The sequence below is a fragment of the Haliotis asinina genome, chromosome 3 (assembly GCF_037392515.1).
Source record: "Haliotis asinina isolate JCU_RB_2024 chromosome 3, JCU_Hal_asi_v2, whole genome shotgun sequence".
NCBI lineage: Eukaryota > Metazoa > Mollusca > Gastropoda > Lepetellida > Haliotidae > Haliotis > Haliotis asinina.
The window spans coordinates 33,872,024-33,891,973 of NC_090282.1; the positions used below are offsets into that span (position 1 = coordinate 33,872,024).

At 38.8% G+C, this 19,950-nt stretch overlaps 1 protein-coding gene across 1 annotated transcript; it reads left to right on the forward strand.

Moving 5' to 3' along the window:
• Positions 1 to 2,119: 2,119 nt before the first annotated feature.
• LOC137276761 (cubilin-like) lies at positions 2,120 to 18,543 on the forward strand. The gene is made up of 20 exons (XM_067808401.1): positions 2,120 to 2,291; positions 3,024 to 3,102; positions 3,730 to 3,854; positions 4,312 to 4,467; positions 5,063 to 5,138; positions 6,155 to 6,306; positions 7,133 to 7,270; positions 7,936 to 8,017; positions 9,090 to 9,223; positions 10,353 to 10,508; positions 10,684 to 10,783; positions 11,412 to 11,548; positions 13,010 to 13,159; positions 13,457 to 13,544; positions 14,070 to 14,191; positions 14,749 to 14,904; positions 15,683 to 15,761; positions 16,050 to 16,171; positions 16,510 to 16,674; positions 17,775 to 18,543. The coding sequence occupies exons 1-20, from the start codon at positions 2,213 to 2,215 to the stop codon at positions 18,065 to 18,067; spliced, it is 2,589 nt and encodes an 862-aa protein (XP_067664502.1). The 5' UTR covers positions 2,120 to 2,212; the 3' UTR covers positions 18,068 to 18,543.
• The last annotated feature ends 1,407 nt before the right edge of the window (positions 18,544 to 19,950 follow it).

Genomic DNA, 19,950 nt, shown 5'->3' on the forward strand with positions numbered 1-19,950 from the left:
TGTAAATGTGTTGTTTGTACAAACTGTTGTCTTTTGCATTCGTTCACATGATGATATCCCGATGAATGGTAACATTATGTGTACAAATAATGTGTTTGCCTGTAAAGCTGCAAAAAGCAGCAGTTAAAGGGGTCGGGAAAAGTGCAAAACAGATTTGGTTCGCCAGGTTGTGTTAGAAAATGGAAAACGGTTGTTGTACCTATACCCTACAAGATTTGTTGTTTTAAGGGCAGTATTGAACCCTTGCAGAAAATGCTCACAGACATTGAGAATCTATGCAGATGTGTTTGATGGTAATGTCACTGAAGGTTTTGTTAGTTACAATGGCATCGATTTCTTGACACAGAATGGCATTTTGGCCTAACCTTGCATGTTGATTGGTGTGCCCCCGATATAAGAAGAAATGATATAGATATGCATGAATATATATAGGAGCTTTATATATGGTTGTGATGAACCTACCAAGGTAGGAATGATACAAGACCGAAAATGCGTCGGTCTCATCCCTGCTATGAAGAAAGTCCTCGAATCATTTTCTGAAGCCACGTGTTGCAGAACTGAAGGCACTGTGGAAGGGTGTGAAGATGACGCTGACCCTACCCTAATGACGGTGAAGGCTGCAATGATATGAACTGCAGCTGATGTCCCTGCAGCCAGAGAACTATGTGGCTTCATAGGGCACTCTGCTTACCAAGGATGTTCCCACTGCACCACGCCATTGATGACAAACTGAGGCCGTTACTGTGGTGTTCCCAACCTAGAAAAGTGGCCTGACATTATGTTTATAGTGTAAATATGATTCTGCTTAATTTCTCTGCCTATCATTGATAGTGAATAAACAAAGATGATGAAAAAATGACGAATGTCTTTTGTTTTTATATCCTCAGTTTGAAAACACATGGTGAAATGCCATTTTCCATTGAATGATGTGTCAACAACTATTTCAGGTAACCTCTTTTTTGTTCATCTAATTAATATACTCTTCAAAAAGTGTGGTAACTGTACTTTCAAAGTACGATTGTCGAACCTAGGAGATATATGGGATTGAATCAATTTTGAGACAGTAATAATGGATGTTTAGAGAATGCATCACCACATGGATTTCATTCAAAGCAAAGCTGTTCGTTCAGTTATTCCCCCATAGAGAAAACGTGTGCCATAGCTGACGTCTGTGGGAGCATTTTAGAACTTTGGGAGTACAAACCTCACAAATCTATGGTAAACATCTTCTGGTTATGTCTGTAACGTGTCGTGACAGGTTCTTTGACTGCTGTCATTCCTGTTTGCAAGGACATGTCGCAATCGTAAATAAAAGACGTTACTATCCATAAAAGTATCCTGGTGTGCAGAGGAAACATAACATCCCCTTGATATATTCACTCATTCATATTGGTACTCTATCTATCTAGATATAACCTTATTCTGAGTTTCAATGTTCAGCATCATCGCATCATGCATGTATATATATGCACTTCGTTGTTGAAGTATTCATTCTACACCGTACAGGAGTGTCTAAGCTTGGTATTTCAACTGTTGCGAAATGAGTGCTCGTCTTGTCGAAGTTATCACCTACGATATATCACTCACCAGGTGCGGTATGCCTGGGCGAGAATGTCGCAACTGCGGTTGAGGTTGGGCACACACAACCAGGGACACAAGGAAACAAGAGTTGCCCAAGGTTCTTTAATAGTTTCAGTATTACCCCAGTATCTGATTAACATATGCTTTTGATTTGCTTTATTACTATTTTATTCCTTAACATACAAACTCATCTTGATCAACCAAGCATTATTAAGGTTCGAAAGGTAAAGTCCTGAATTAAACATCAATGCACGAACAGTTTTGTATATAATTAAAGCCGAAAAAGATCATGCTCATCAGAAGCAGATTCCTGTGTTAGATGCTCGCGAGAACAGTTATAGTCAAGACAATTCTCAGCAAACATGTTAAGAAATAGTTAAGCATAAACTATACTAAACTAAATGCCATTTCGGATTACTAACTCAGTCACATAGACAGTCAAGTAATGAGTCATCGAAAGAACAACGTTTCTATTTTCACGTGTGTATCGCTGAAACGAGCATTGGGACAAAAAATAGCAGACCGCGTTTGATAAGATACTAAGGTCAACATAACTTGGCCTCCATATCGTCACCAAATTCACCGTATATAAGAACAGCTTGCTATTACTCTGGCCACCCGCGTATGTTGGATGTATGTTATGTTGGGGATATACAAAACCATAGCCATCTTACTCGGTACACTGTCGTCGTTGCATGCTGCAAGTACAGGTAACATTTCCATGTTTCTACAGCTAGATAGTGACACAACGTGAGACATTTATCTCATACAGAATCATCATTCTGAACAAACTTTCCCCTGATTCTGGTTTTCGGTAACCCGAATTTTATACTGTCCCGATAACATGTTCTCCCGTACCTAATTCAAGGCAGTCTACCGATGTATATATTTACTGTGTTTACATATAGAATACGACAAAATCCAAGTTATGTCGTTGAATGCTCACTAGTGAAACAAAGTCACACGTTTCTTTACATACATATATTTCCATCCGTCATTGGATGTAATTATCAACGGCCCATCGTAGTATCAGTCTCAACTCCCTGTGGAGTATACAATTCTTGCTGCCTCTAGACGCACCGAATTATTTGTAGTTGTCTCATCCTATCGAGGTACCCATTCACAGCTGGGTGGACTAGGACACATAGCCACAATGGGCACATTGTATAACCTGCTGTGACTCCACGAAAGTCCTCTACATATTACACTATATGAAGAGTCTGCACGCAAAGTAGACTCCAAGGGTTTACACCCGGTTAAAGGGGGCTCGATCCCCACACCTCATCCTCGTTGGATGACGACTCAATACCTTCTTAAAGTGTCCGGTAAAACAGAATGCACTGAACAGCACTGATAATACCATGGGCATGTGTTTAACTCTTGAATAAATATCAATTATTTCAGAAGCATGTATATATGTGTGTCACACAATATCTTCACAGACAGATGTTTTCAAGAAATCAGTCTCAACGGGGACGCAGTCAATATAACATCACCTGGATATCCAGAGCCATATGGCCCGTAAGCTTCACATATTTCTGTTTCATAGAAGTTGTACTGTCCAAATAGTGCTGTTAGTTTTAACTCTCAACGCTAGTTTTAATTCTAATTGTGATATTCTGGTGGTTTTACTGTCCTTCGTTGACAGCATTCTTTTTAGCATACATATAATTCTTTTCTATGTCAAGAATGTTTTCGTAACGATATGACTGCAATATTGCATATGAACGCACTGTGACGTTACATATGAAGTCACTCACTCACACGTAATGCCTTGTTAAGCAAAAAATTATCTTGTGTTATAATTTGGATTACACGTGTGGAACTCCAGATGTATTTGAATATGCACTTTCATTAGAAACACGTGATTCTAAGTGGAACATTATGTTGTTAAACTATTACTAATGCTGAATCTACTACACGAAATTCGTATTGTAAATGAAAATAGAGCTGCTTGAAGCATACCACTTTTTCAAACCTCTTCTAAAAAGCATTGCATATATACTTTTTATTCTTCCAAGAAGATTTAACTAGAACAGACTACTCCCATTGTTGATGCATATTTATTCTTCATTCAAATGATCATATTTTGGGGCAATAAAATTCACACATAACAGCTAAAGTCCCGTCAATAATTGTTTATTTCAGTAACTTGACATGCGTCTGGAACATACACGCATCGTCTCCAGACCGTCAAGTTGGCGTTCATATTGCATACGTTGCCTTGGAGCAGTCATACAAGTGCCAGTATGACAAGTTGTCCTTCTATGATGGTAAGTATATCAGTGTGAAAACATGTATGGCAGGAAACTCAGATAAGCAGATTGTAAACGTTAGGATGTCTACATATGCCTTTAACTGTAACAGGGGCTAATAGCATGAGCAGTGATGTTATTCATATGATGCCTCGCTATCTGCCTTCATTGCACATTTTTGTGCTGGATTCTGTTGCCTGCCATAATAAACATGCACCTTATTAAGGTCGGAATCTCTGAGTGTGCACATATGTTGTAACGACAGTTATTGAACGGGTCTACATGAGTAACGTATATATTTGTATATTGTACATATTTTATACGAAACAACACTTGTCTTAATTTAAAATAAATTCTATTCATTCACAAATACACGAATGCGCACTTGTGATTACACTGCAAGTGTATATGAGTGTCTTTCTGACGAAACCTATCACCCAGGAATGTTTACAATAGCGATTTTTGTTGTCACCAGGGCCAGACAAATCAAATGGATCCATGTACACATTTTGCGGCAGTGATCGGGTCCCCAGCAGCTTCCTCAGCAGCAGAGACAGCATGTACATAGAGTTTATCTCTGATGCTTATAAGAATGCAGCGGGGTTTAGCATCACCATCATTGACGTTGAAAGTGAGTGTACCCCTTCCACCTCTGCCAAACAGGTCTAGACGCAATAGCCATGATTTATTAAATGAAATATTATTGCCTATATTGCATAATGTGTTGTGTTTGCCTAAGGACACACGCACTGTAGTTAGTTTAGAAAATATTCACGGTTCGTTAATTTTTGCAAAACATTAAGATCATTAGTGTGCTGAACTAATGTTCCTGTATATCTATCTACAACTTGATTTAGTCACGCTGTGTCTAACATACTGTCGCTGTGACTTAAATCTTCATAGTGAATGAGTGAGTATTTCATTTCCTTGTCAAAACACCTATTTCAACGTGCCATATCGCCTAAAATATTCACCTACTCAAATGTATTTTATATTGAAACACTTCATAAAGGATTGACAAAGTTTGTAAAGCATAAATATATAGTTTAAGACTCTAAGTGAAAGTGTTGCACGGAATGTAATACAGCATGAATTTACTCATTTCTACTATATACATACTTTAACGAATATATAGACACATGGATACGAACACATAATACATTATTTAGGAAAATATTCTCCCTACTGTAACAATCTACCTTGGGTTTGAAATTTTGCCTTTGCAGAATGCGGGGGAAGACTGACAGCAACATCAGAGAAGCAGGACTTCGCTTCCCCGGGGTATCCTTACACCTATTTCAGGTATGTTTTTAACGTTTCACCAGAGGTATCTGTTAACTCTAGAAAAGGAGAGAAAACGGATACATTTAAGTGTACATTAAGCTAGCAAATGGATCAAGGAAATTTAATTCACAGATGAACATGTGTATTGTTCTATTGTCAGGAGTGAGAACATAAAGTTCAGGTTAGTGGCCCCACCCTCCTCCTTTGGGAATTCTTTCCCACTTAACCAACCCTACAGCAACACGTTCGCACGTTGCACGTGTCTGAGGACGATCGTAACGTTAACGATCGCGTTGATCAAGTTCGTCCTACAGATGTTCACGTGCTCTGTGGTGTCAAGCGTTGTTGTGATTGAGACTCCCTTTGGCGGTTAAAACGTTGAGGTCGCAGAATTTGTTCGATGTAGCGATTTTCAGTAAGACCGCCTTGAACTACCTCTAGCTCTGATCTACCCGTGTAGGACATAGCCTCCCATGACGCTCTCTCCAACGAATCTGTCCACTGTCAATAGACCAGTTGTCTGCCTTCCTGTCATTGCATAGGGAAACGCGCTTAATTACATTCAATGCGTTCCAGTTCGGTCTCTATGGAACCCCCCTGCTTCAAAACGTCCCATGACCAGTAGCTGTCACTCTTTACATCGTAAATTTCTCGTACTGAAGTGGTGAATTTGATTTGACCATTTATAGTCTCTCCTCATTTGCCCTACACATTGCATATGCAATACGTGAAAAACCTCCATGTACTTTTCACGCATCGTTCGATTTTTCTACGACAAACTTTTACAAACACATTTGGTTAGCGTTTGCGAGCAATGCACAATGATCAAGACATAATTAACGGGCTTAAAACATAGGAATTGTCTTAACGACCATTCCTGTTCAACACTGTCACATCCAGAATTGTGCCGAAATGGAATGCTGAAAACGCCAGATGCGTTTTTTTCTTTTAATTTTTGAAATAATAATGTCCTACGTCATCACTGTTAGGTGATGCAGAGTACTCAACATACAATCCCGCTATTGTCTTTTCAGTAATCTTGACTGTACGTGGATCATTACTGCAGAAGACTCATCTGACACAGTTGCACTGACAACGGTAAACTCAGATATTGAGAAAGCTAGATCTTTCTCCAATGTCTGCCAGTATGATGTCCTTAGCGTTTATAACGGAAACACGACTGAAGGTACCTGATTTTCGCAATGACCTAGAATTGGGCAGTTATTTTTAAAGTATGTATATATTCCATTTAAATGTGAAATGTTCTCGTCACGACATGGCTGAGATATTGCCGATGTGACGTTAAACATTGACTCACTCACTTTAAAACTACTCTAAAACTACGCAAAGTAGGAACATCGTCAGAGAGGAATATGTTACATAAACCTATATTGGTCATATACATTAGCATGCGCATTCGTCTCACTGCAGTAATCTATCAAAGACTCTAGGTAAGGCTAGGTTCAGGTGTCCTCAGCTTATCGTATTCACTCTTGTCAGCATGTGAACTTTCGTGCGATCAACTGAACTATCCTATCGACGGGCATTTACAACTGATAAACCTTATTGCGAAATTTTAGGGCAACATTCAAACGCCCATGCACTTATCATGCTATTTATGGCAGCTGGAGTTATGATAAGTGTCGGGTATTTTTTTTTTAAATTTGAAAAATCGTATGATAAATACAAGCAGGTATTCTCATTTTCATATGGAGGTTAAGACCATATAGATACGCGCATATAGTAAGGTCATCTAGTTAGATGAGAGAGGATGATAGGATGGAATTAACATCACAAGCCATCGTTTGTGTACAAAAAAGAAACAAGAAAAATAGTCGTTGTCCTTTTTGAAAAACTTTCATTTTTAACACTGACATACATTGACATACATTGATGTAAAAGACTGAATATGAAAACATTTATGCACTGAGCATGTCAGTTGTCGGGTTTAGAAAACGCATTATGTTAAATACATTGAGGATGGCTGAAAAAGTAATCATTCCATATTTCAGATGATCAATATCTTGGGAATTCATGTGCCTATGAGACTCCCATGTACCAAAGTTCCAAGAACTCACTATTAGTCCGGTTTACCACTGATGCTGGCGCAACTAGGCCAGGCTTCAAGATGCAATACTTTTCACACAAAGGTATTCAGTGTTCCTCAACAATTGTAGCTGCATGTATCTACACGTAGATTATCTTAGTTTGGTAGAACTGAAGCTTCGCTTGTTGTCTGTGAATCACAGCTCTTCAGCTTCCACATTGATTACGCCTAGACCCGTGAAAGTCCCGGGGTTGAATAGACCTTCAGCAACCCATGCTTGCCATAAAAGGCGACTATGCTTGTCGTAAGAGGCAACTAACGGGATCGGGTGGTCAGGCTCGCTGACTTGGTTGACACATGTCATCGGATCGATGCTCATGTTGTTGATCACTGGTTCGTCTGGTCCAGACTCTATTATTTGCAGACCGCCGCCATATAGCTGGAATATTGCTGAGTGCGGCGTAAAACTAAACTCATTCACTCACTGATTACGTCTGTGTCAAAGAGCGGATAAGTCGACATTTTCGTTTGCTTTGTGTGTCGAGGTCATATGATTCCTTTGGCTCTTTAATGACATTGTCATTGGTTTGCAGTGAAACTTAACATTCTCTTATTTTGTAGCATATGGTGAACACATGTAAATCTAGATGAAATAATCTTGGTAGAAGTGTTACTACATATATCATGGAAAGAAGGAGACGTGACAGTACTATATACGGAATTCTTATATTTACATTATAAAATATAAAATGCACTTGACATTGACAGTTGGTGACTGCAATAGTACGTTTCTGGTGTATTCGTCACCCCTGGTCATTCTGTCACCTGGATATCCAGACTCGTATGAAAGGTATGTTAAATAACCTACTGTTACACAATTTACGCTCAATGCTGATCCAAGCTAATACATCGGGAGTTTCTGCGTAATAAAACACTCAATATTGTACCTTTAATCATGTCGACATATGTCAGGAAACAATGTTTGTGATCAATATCGATGCTCAGTGTTATACAAGTAATGATCCTACTCATCAATATCCAAGACATGAATATAACTATCTGCCAGTTCGCTAATCCTTAAGGATATTATACAACAACGCATGGGCAAAATCGTATCATTAAAGGGTGTGTATTGTTTCTATTAAGATTACATTGACATTACATTCAATTGATTCATTAACTCTGTTCCCAAGATTATCACTTTTGTAAATACGGCTTTCTACATTGGACAGATAAATCCGACTCACGTGTAGGTTGCTTTATATATTACCGGAAGTGTTTCAAGACTTTTTGGAGCTCTCCTGGAAATGAAAACCAGATCCTGTTAATTACTGAAATGAGGGAGAGCCTATCAGGACAGAGAGATATCCCAAACATCCACGTGATATTGACAGTCACTGTAAATCTCCATCTTCAAAGATACAAGACACTGAATGGAAACAAAAGTAATCTAAAAGTTACAATCGAAAACAATATGTACATATCTCACGTCCTAACGTGTAGCATTCATTGAAAACGTGACATTCGGACACTTTCACAGGAAACTTGATCAGACATGGGCAGAAAATTAGTTCTCGTTTTGTGTTTCGTTGTGCACATAAAACGGAATGTCTGATGAGACAAATTTGTTGGCAGACTTGTGGGCAAACTAAGCTAGCGTGTAATTAAGATATTTATGTGTAAACTTCAGACGTATAAATAACTTGAAAATGATAAATTAGCCATTTCCCTACAACCGACCTTCCCAGCTAAATAGAACATTTAGACACCACGGAAACAGTTATTGTTTGCGAATGTGGAAAATAAAAATCACATTGTCACTATTATTCATCATGATCCTGTCACGTTGGCAATGATTTGACACACTTGCCAACCTCTTCTTCAAATCCTAAAGGACTGTAAACATTTAAGTATTTTTCCAGTAACTTGGAATGCTTCATAACATTGGTCGATGTATCGCAATCAACACCTTACAACCTGAAACTGGACATCGCCGACTTGGACATAGATGGGGCCTACCCGGACTGCGAAAATGACTCGCTTACTGTTTATCAAGGTTGGTGAAAGATATTACAAAACACAGAAAAAGACCTTACCGTGGTTTCCTCAATGCACATCATTTTTCATTTTGGCTAGGGAGACCAAAACGGCAACTCTTCCTCTTCTGACTAAACTGCTGACGTTAAGAATTGAAACACGGAAATGAAATACAAGTTGACATTAAGAAGTGTTGAGGAGAATATTTTCTTTGAATATTGTCTAAGTGTACATAATATTTGAATCAGTCGTTCACTTAATGTTAACTGTCACATCAGTTTTCGGCTGTGAGATGTTTCTAACTAGGGTCAACTCAAGTAGCACATTTGATCATTGTGTTCAACGAAGGGATAACAATAATTAATATGTATGCGGTTTCTCATATGCTACGTTGACATTCCATTGAATGAATAACTGAAATACTGTTCAAAGTGGGTTTAAACCCAGCACTTACTCAGACGTTGTTTCATCAACATTAACACACGTAAGACTACGGTGAAATGGTAGACATATGGAAGACATTGCTCAATTTCACTCAACAGTCCCAAATGATGTCACGTGCGAGTCCCCATGTTGAATTGTAGCATAGGTCCACGCGTTGTTGCTTTTGTCAAGTGAACAACCTTTGCACGTGTTTATGATACCATTAAGGATGTGCTGTCTTTTCCAGCGAAAACATTGCATCAACAGTATGTGAAAGTGATTCACAAACGAAATTCAATGCTCTTGAAATAGACAAAATCGCATAATCGACTCAGAGATGAGATTTTTGTCGATATGGATCATAGTATTTTTTGGCTTTTATTATCTTGATATAATTATCTCGTCCACTCATTTATTCAATCACTTAGTTTAAGCCTAAATCTCATAAGACAAACTTGCACAATTGAATCAACTATATCTTATTATCTCTAATATTGTAACTTTTAGGTGAAATTCGAATTGCGAAAATGAGATGCATCCGAAAAAATTGACATTCATGAACAGAACTGACAATTAAATATCATAGAGGCAAACAAGTTCTTAAGTTAATGTATGAACAGGGAAAGGGTCAATAACCATTGTTCAGTGTTGGATTATTAGGTGCCTATCGAGGTGGGAATCAGAGCAACTATAAATTTTGCTATGTATTTATGTTTTGAATGTAGATGAGAGCAACGTCGTAAAGATTTGTGGTGATTCTTCAACAACCCAAGTGGGGCCATACTACTCCAACGGAATTATGATGGCAATGGTGTTCAAAACCAACGGTGACTCAAGTGGTCGAGGTTTCCGAATCCGTGCTTCACACAGCGAACGGAAAGGTGTGTCACATTCTCAAAATAGCTAAACAGTCCAAATATCTGAAGTACAATTTACGTATCTTCATTTTCCAAGTAATGATCATCGAATTTTAGGACATCACAGCTGATATAAGTTTGTGTTTTGAAAAGTGCGTAGCTTTCTGGAATAATGTCATTGAAAACGTCAATGCTGCAGTGGTACCACCCCAGTCAGAAGACTGTGGATCACAGTTTCTTACTGCGACATCAAGTAGACAGTTCTTACAGTCCCCTGGATACCCTGTCGGATATCAAATGTAAGTATTCATCTCGTACACATGGATAATGATAGTAATAAGAAGTAACAGTAAGAAGAAGATTATCTACAATGCACCGAATACTGCACCATGGACGGTGCACGCTCAAAGCTCTCTGATTATTATCACAGCGGATAAGGCAAGCTGCCATTCAGGTGCTAGCAGGTTATAGTCTTCTTCTGGTACCTATTCTCTGCTGGATGAACAGAGTTTTAACATACTCACTTGCTCACAAGTGACACCACGTGTATCACATGTGCTTCGTTATAGGGGAAGGAATGAAGTCCTATAAACTCACAGGAGTCACGCTGCCAAACACGGTCACTCATTTAAGAACTATCCGCACCCAACGTTGCTTAACTTGAACTGATTTGTGACATGTGCTTTTCTGAGGTTCATGAGTGCGTTTGTGCGTGTAAATATGCTTGGAGTACCAGTACCTGTGAAAACAAACCCTCTTCATTTGACAGAATGCTCCTTAATAATATTCACACTGCAGATATAAAATCACATAGGTCATTATGTTAGGTACTATTTATCGTGCGGTTGTTAAAAATCAAATAATTGAACACATGGGAAAATGTTACAAAGTCCCTGCTGATCTTGATAATACTTGACTTATTTCAAGCAATGAAGACTGTCGATGGACAATTACGGCGTCTAATAACAGTATGATGGTGCGCATCGACGTCATTGACTCGGATACAGGATCTTATGATAGCGGTTACTATAACTGCAGATACGGCTATGTTGCGGTTTACGACGGTGAGTACTTTGAGCAAATGTGATCTCTCTTCCATATAACCTGATGCCGATCGGGGTACTGACCTGTCACCGTTATATGCTGACATACTTTTCTTGGGAGGTGTGTGTGTGTATGTGCGTGCGCGCGCGCATGTGTATGTGTGGAGGTGCAGGGGGAAGGGGCATGCATGTGTGTGGTGAACACTGATCACACAATGTCACCTGTTCGGTTTATTGTCGTACAGCAATATTGCAACGACGTGGAGTGTGTGTGTGTGTGTGTGTGTGTGTGTGTGTGTGTGTACGTACGTACATACTCATAAATATAGGAGTCGCTTTACGATATGCTTGATACCCTAACCCAACCCTAGCACTAATTAACATTGACAGTTGCGATTTTTTATAAAGGATTAGCCTTGAATGTTTGAGCGTTAGAGGAACGGATATTTGTACACATGACAGTTACGAACAAGGTTGTAACAATCGTACGCCACAAGTGGTTATTACATGTTGCATTAAAACGATGAAATTAAAGCAAACGTTATCTAAATTTTACTGGGGGAAACTATATGCGATGAATAAACAATGCCAGTTAGAAAGTGGTCAAGCTAACATATGTTATATTTTGGATTACACTTTGTTAGTAAAGTACAGATTCTAGTGATTTTGTTGGGTTGAGTGCCAGCCGAGATTGGAACCCACAACCCCAGAGTCAGGCACCTGGTCGTCAGTGTCAGACCCCTAACCTGCTCATCCACCACAGTTTCCACAGTATGTGAACTGGTGGCATTCCTTATCGATGACTGTTTGGGACATTTGACCAAAGAAAATGTATTCACATTGGCGCCAGCAGTGCTCGCCTTTGTATTTTAGTAATCTGTTTGGATTGAAGAAAGCGACAATCTCCTCATGTCGAGTAATATCCCAGCAGGCCAGCACAATCAACCACACTTTGACATAACTACTTCGCATTACGTAATTCAACTCTAGCTAAAACGTTAATTGATTGATGTCATCGGCTTGACAATCTTAACATTGTGAAGCACATAGCACATATAGGTGTGTACTTTTTTGACAGGTGCTTTTGTAATAGTACTATTTTTCTGTTGATATTTTGTGCGTCTTTTCACAACTGCTGCAGCATGAATTATTTTTCGGTACCTCACTCATATTTTGAAATGTCTGTATTTTCTCATTAAATAGAACACATTTCGAATATTACGCATGTATTAAACTTTACTCAGAAGAATTAAATTTTCGATACCTAACGTAATCGATTGCTTTGATTACTTTCTCATTATATCGCATGCTTCCTTGAACAGAGAACATGATAGAAGCAGTTTGCACCTCATTGGGCAAGTGAAGTATACAATTTCTTTGACTATGTCACAGAAGTTTCAGCTCCCGTCGTTTACCCCACATTATCTTACTCGCAGTCTCCTACCTTCGTTAATGTTCTATTGTCTTATTTATTCTTTTTAGGACCTTCAATCTTCAGTGATAAGTTATCATTATGGTGCGGCCCTTCACGACCGACTGTTCAGAGCACTGGATCAGCGATAACAATTCACTTCCACACATATTCAACACCACTCAAAAGAGGCTTCAAGTTGGCATATTTTGAAACGAATGGTATTTATGTGTGTTTTTTAAAGTATCCCCTTCCCCTGTTGTCAAATGCATAAAAATCAATGTATTTAACTATACATAACAGTGAGCGCAGAGAGAAGAGGGCTGGGACACCGCATTTTATAAGCAGAGCTACATGCCTTTGATGAGATACCATCCGACGTCAGTTCCCAATTCAAAATTATGGTCTTTCCTGCTTGTTTCCCTGTCCAACGTAAGTCTATACCACTTGCATTCTATTGCTGAAGTAGCATTCATTAGAAGTATTCGGCTCTAAATTAATCTAATGCATTTTTTCAGAACCATACCATTGTGGAGGATCACTGAATATTACAAGTTCTGACTATACAACCTTGACGTCACCTAATTATCCTGGGCCATATTACAAGTAAGAACATATTAGAAACTTGCAAGTCGTGAAATGTTGACTCCGACGGGAATTACTGGAAAACTGAAATTATTCCTCTTGTCGAAACCTAACTTCGGTGAAGTTCTGAATCTGCATGAACAAACCTAAGCAGGTAGTGTCCTGGGGGAATATTACAATAGTAAGGGAAATACCATTCCATGATTCAAGGACTTTGAATTTGCTTGAACGTCACAGCTTTGAAATAAGAAATATGACGAAAATATGAAACAGATTAAATTAGTTTGCTTTCGAACAGTAAACAAGCCATATGTCCAGCTGTGACATATTAGTCAGGACTTCTAGAACGAGACAAAAAGATAAAGGTATTCCGTTTAATTAATTTAAAATGTTTCGGGTTTTTCTTTTTGTAATATAATACTATCTCTCTATGCAGTAAGACTATATTTCAGCCACGTAGAACCGACACCCTGAACCGGACATCCCTTTCGGTTTCTATTGTTGAATTGTATTAAAAGTACATGTCTGTCATGATTGTCATTTCAGCCATCAGGATTGCACGTGGGTCATACAGGCACCATCTAACATGAATATCAAAGCCCAAATCAGGGATTCATACATTGAACCCGGATCTCCATGTGGTTTCGATTATCTAGAAATATACGATGGTAATTACCCTTATGATTTATGACAGTTGTATGGTCTTTTACCAATACCAGGGTGTTAGGGTAGCACTGTGTACAACAAGTGAAGCCCATTTCTAGTGTCCTCCAGAGTGACACTGATAGGGTAATTTTAAAAGAACGTAACATGCTCATTAACTCACTGGCCCGTGGATGTACCTTTCTAAATACCTGTACTAGATAAGCAAGGTATTAATCTCATGTGCTACAGTATGGCTGAAATATTGCCGATGTGATTTTAACGTTTAACTCACTCGCTCACACTTTCACTCAATGTTCATATGCAATAGTATTTGGGGTAGCAAATTAAATGACCCGTTTCATCGTTCCAGCTGAACCCAGATCCGCAGCTTGGGCCCTTTGATAGTTTATACTGTAGTCATGCTCATAGTCTCACCGTCGTTACATGCATGACACATATTTGGGATTGACCATCCCAGTATCCGAAGCTCAGTGATATGTATTCACCGCTGAAATATGTAAAGTGGCTTGATTGATATGACTGGTATAGTAAATATCTAATTTACACGTTTTGTGTAAAGGCGTGATGTCAAGGGATTCAAGTTCAGGGAGGTTCTGTGGGAATAACGACGCTGACTACATCAGTTCCGGTCACATCATCACTGTAAGGTTTCACTCGGACTCAGCAACCAGGTACAAAGGATTTCAAATGTATCTCAAGGCCGGACAGTTTAGAGGTGCGGAAAATGAATACTAGGGTTTTAACTGATCTAGCATATAACCACTGTATTGCGTACAACTTGACAGTTATACTTAGCTCTGTTCTCTCATGCATGTACACACGTGAAAATATGTATTTGTTTATCATAGTATGATTTTTTAAAGCATGTTCTCAAGATGCCTACCCTTCAACAAAATGCCTTGCTATCACTTGACTCAAGCGGATTCAGCTTGATTTTTGTTTATTTTAGCATTTAAAAATGTATTCGAAATTTCAGTTGTATATCACTTTTGTGCAAATTACACGTGATAACAATATAATTTTATTCTCGTTTGGATAAATACTTTTGATGAAGGAATGGCTTCCTTAGTTAAAACACTTACTAGCAAAGAGGGATAACTAACCGACCTGAAAACTGACCCGTATTAGCATGTATGAGTGCCGCCCACTGGCGCTTGCCGGTTGTCCGCTATCAAATGCTGCAGCGACCACGTGATAGTAAGTAATATAGATGATATGAGAAAGACGTGTGGCAGCTATGTGCGGAATCAGTTTCATCGTCATGCACTGCACATGCACTAGCCTCTATCTGTTCATTGTCGTGCATCGACTACTTCTCTTCTCCCGTCCAACTTATCCTTGTTTGTCTGTATATACATGAATCAAGAATGTATAAGATGACCATCGTGTTATACAATCTAATTGAAAGACACTTCAGTCTGGCTTCAAAGCTAACATATTCAGTCACTCAACATGTGTCTAGTTGGGGTTACTTACGATTAGATCGTTTTCAGTTTCTGGGACAATGGAGCTTTCAGCTTCCTTCTTCAACGATGACATATATTCCCCAAATTACCCATTTGATTACCCGAGGTGAGTTTTGCTAGATTACATATTTTTCACGAATCAGAACACCGTGTCAAAACAGGATTGAAGAAAATCAGTATTTGGCCAGTCTTCTCTGAAGTCTCATAAAATAGCCTTTCCTTGACTAATGCCAATATGAGTAACGAGGAAGTTATTACTAAATGTGACATGTTATACTAAAAAAGTTTTTTAAATATCACAACGTCGAGGGTAGAGCTTGCAAAAACTGTATCTTTAATGTTCATTGTTTTAGCAGACAGCACAACATGAATATGTGTATATTCTACATTCCAGTAAAGCTGAGGTCAGCTGGAGGATTACAGCGGCTGAGGACAACACTGTTACGATCCATGTTATGAAGTCAGGACTCGAAAATTCGTATGGCTGCACAAAGGACTACATGGAGGCGTTTGATGGTAAGGAAACGACCTTCAGTGGGAGTTTGTTAATATTTTCAATAGTCTGACGAATAATCAGTTTCCATTTTGAAACAAAGTCTTCAAATTGATGTTTTCTGTACCCCCACTTGCCTACAGACATCAAATGGTCGACGTGAATATTTTTATTCGCACATTTGTCTGCTATATACATCCTTCTTTTTGCAAAGGGTGAGCAAGTCGGGTGCATGTATTAATTACAAGAGCATTGTCCAGTTTTATCATCTAAATGATCAAGGCAACGAATGACGTGAAGACATTCTTCTTGCATTTGTTTGAAGGAAACATTATTTTTTCACATATTCATTGCTTTAAAGGGACAGACTCGAATGCCCCTTCACTTGGTCGCTGGTGTGGAAAGAGTAAACCTGTCAAAAGCAGTTCTGGTCCTGTTCTGTTCCTGAAATTTAAGTCAGATTCATCTGGTGTTGATCGTGGGTTCCAGGTGGCCTATTCCTCGAACTTCAATTATAAATCAAGTGGTAAGTGTCATACATATAACCTACAGCTCCACTGTACTTTTTATCAACCTGTACGGACTTTGGGTGACGGGCCAGTACGTGAATGAACAAGTATGGAAACATATGGATGAGTGGGTGGATATCTATAGCCACTGGACACATATGGTGTTAGTGTTGGATGGGTTAGAATTAAACATAGTTATGACTGACATTTACACAATTAGATCTTAGCGCATCAGGAATGTGTAGCGAAGGTAAACTGTGTCATTAATATTCTTTCAATTTGTACTAGCAAAATACATTTACGGGAACAGATTTTTGCTTAATCTTTTAACAGTTTGTACCTATTGGAGGAAACACCGAAATGACAAATATGTTATCATTATGTCAGTGATACTGAAGGTACATAATGTAGATGCACTATATATATATATATATGTCTGTTTAGGCTAGTAGGTGAGTATGGTCTCCAGTTTCATCACTTCAATAATTAGACACAAAGACAGGTGGAACCTACTGAGACATTTTTCATACTCATTGTAAAAAATCAACAATGTTTCTCCTTTATATAATTAAGTACGCAAATATGTAACTCCATATATAACGATGCGAAAGCTCCGTATAATTTAGCGTAATATTTCAACTGTTTGTGTCTATAATGAATATGCGGCTCAGGTCCAGGCAAACTGTCCCACAGCTATTACTAATGATTGTATGCACTTGCAGAGATATTACACGATACACTGCCACCAAACGTTCATCATACTTCATAAATACTGGAAAGATATAATGCACCAATTACAAACACTTTTAGATTTCCAAGGCTTGAATTGAAAGGTTTGTGTTTGTATGTACATGTAATTAAGGAAAACCAGGTTCTGTGGGTAGTCAGCTTCTCTATTGCAATGGGTGCGACGTTTCGATGTAGGTACTAACATCGTTATCAACCAAGTGATACGTAGGAATGTGATATACATAGCTGCAATTGACAAGATTGATATACATTGGATTGCTGATTAGTGATATGAGCCGAGTAGGTTGATGTACAGAGTAATAGTGATTAAATCTTACAATGAATGATCGAGTAATATCTAATGTTGGTATATCATCACCTTTTATAGATTCTCATGTTGGAGCAATTGTTGGAGGTTCTGTTGGTGGCGCGGCTTGTCTGCTATGCATAATAAGTGCAATCGGTATATTCATCTACAAACGCGGTCAAAGCACCACTCCCACCAACATCCCAGTGCATTATACTGTACCCCAGGGACCGCTGGTCAACAGCATTGGTCAAGAAGCATCGATCACCAACGCCATGCCCCCAACTGGACCGCCAACCAACGCACATGCAACTCAGGGTGTTGTCATACCTTCGGGGTACGTCAATACGAACGTATCGCCCACCAAACATTGAAGTTTGATATCAGGTGTTTGACACCATTATACACTATGAATCCACTACGCATCAATAAATTGCCATGATTTGGTCGTGAGGCCAATTAGAATAGCTTCCAATAGATGTCCACTCAAAAGATTCAGTGATAGGAGGAGGTGCTGTAGCAAAGAAAGTCAAGGTACCCCGCTCAACAGAAATGTGCCCACTCATTTATCAAGCTTGTCTTATCCATATGCGTAGTGTTATACATCAACAACTACAAATGTTAAATGATACATTTGACCAGAGATGGACAGCTTCTACACGTAAAGCCGTTAAGACTTAACTTATGAGGTTTTTGTGTATTATTGGAGGATAAAGTACCGGCTCTCGGTGAAGCACCCAAAAAACAGACAACCTACGATGATAGACACAGAATGATCTGATTAATATTGATCTGCATGGCTTAATTAAGCGGCGGTTATATATGATTTGAATAAAAATACATGCATGTGTTTTATGCTTTCTGAGTTGTACTTATGCTCTGTGCAAAAATATATAACGTGGATTTTTAGTGATACATGAAAGGTGTTTTAGTAAGATCTCTGAGGCGGGTTAAGTCGAATGTTTATGTTTGAAATATGATGCATTATCTAGATTGAAAGTATTTCTTCGTCTTGGGATTTTATGTTGAATATTTGACCATATAACCTTTCAAAGAAGCCGTTTAATTTTATCAAGCTTGTTTAATGTATGAAAGAATTATTTTCTAAGCTAACTTGAACAATTTCTTTTGTCTCATATTTTATATTAGAACGTTAAAATTAATGTAGATGATGATGTGACATATTTTGTCATTATTACATGATATTTATGTAGTGCACAAACCCACTCAATTACAAATCTCCCTCGAGGGTATACAACTCGTGCAGCCACTGGGCGCACCGAGTTATTGTGGAGTTTTGATCCTAGTGAGGTAAAAATTCAAAGCTAGGTGAAATGGGACACGTACATGTTTGCACGTATTCACGTGACCACCATCTGGCCATATACCAACGAATTCGTGTCTTCTCTCAAGTGCACAGCGGTGTGTTCTGTACACAATGGGCTGCGGCCACACTGAAAGAGTTTACATACAAAGTTGACTGCAAGGATTTTACATAAATTGTATTTTCCACCTTTGTATAATCAATGTTCAGTGCGTGTCTTTAGTACATACACTTCAGTTACATCAGCGACCGATTCATTAACAAACTTTTATATACAAGAATATATTATATGATAGATAATGCGCAAATTAATTTTTTCTACAAAAGAAACTTGACCCCTAACATTGTTGATTAAAATTTAAAGCTTAATTTTGAATAAAGCAAAATACGACGTTATAACATTTCCTTTTTTCACAGACACTGAAAACATAGTGCAGAAACGCAACATTTCAAAATTATGCTTTACGAGCAAAGTTTTCAAAAAAATGGTTTTCTTGCTTGCGCACGAAACCCACGTGCAATGTTGAGTATAAAGAGAGAGTGCACACCTCACTGTCATCGCAGTAACCAGAAGACCCACGAAAGAATGCCAAGACTTACTGCGAAACAATGTGAAAGAGCTATCTTTATGATCCAAATAGGGCCAGCCTGGCCAAACAAGGGACCGCCCCAGATCAGGGAGACCACGAATCACAACCGCACATACATCCGTATGCTTCATCCACGTAACCGCTTCCTGACGGCAACGTCAACAGCAGCAACAGCGTTAGGTCGCCGTCTCAGTCGACAGACCGTGGCTTGACGTCTTCGTTCGTTTGGCATCAGGAACTACAGACCCAACAGAGGAACGTTGTTAACCCTTGCACATTGGCAGCAGAGACAACGTTGGGCACGTCAAGTACGACGTTGGCAGATTCGTGACTGGAGGAGGGT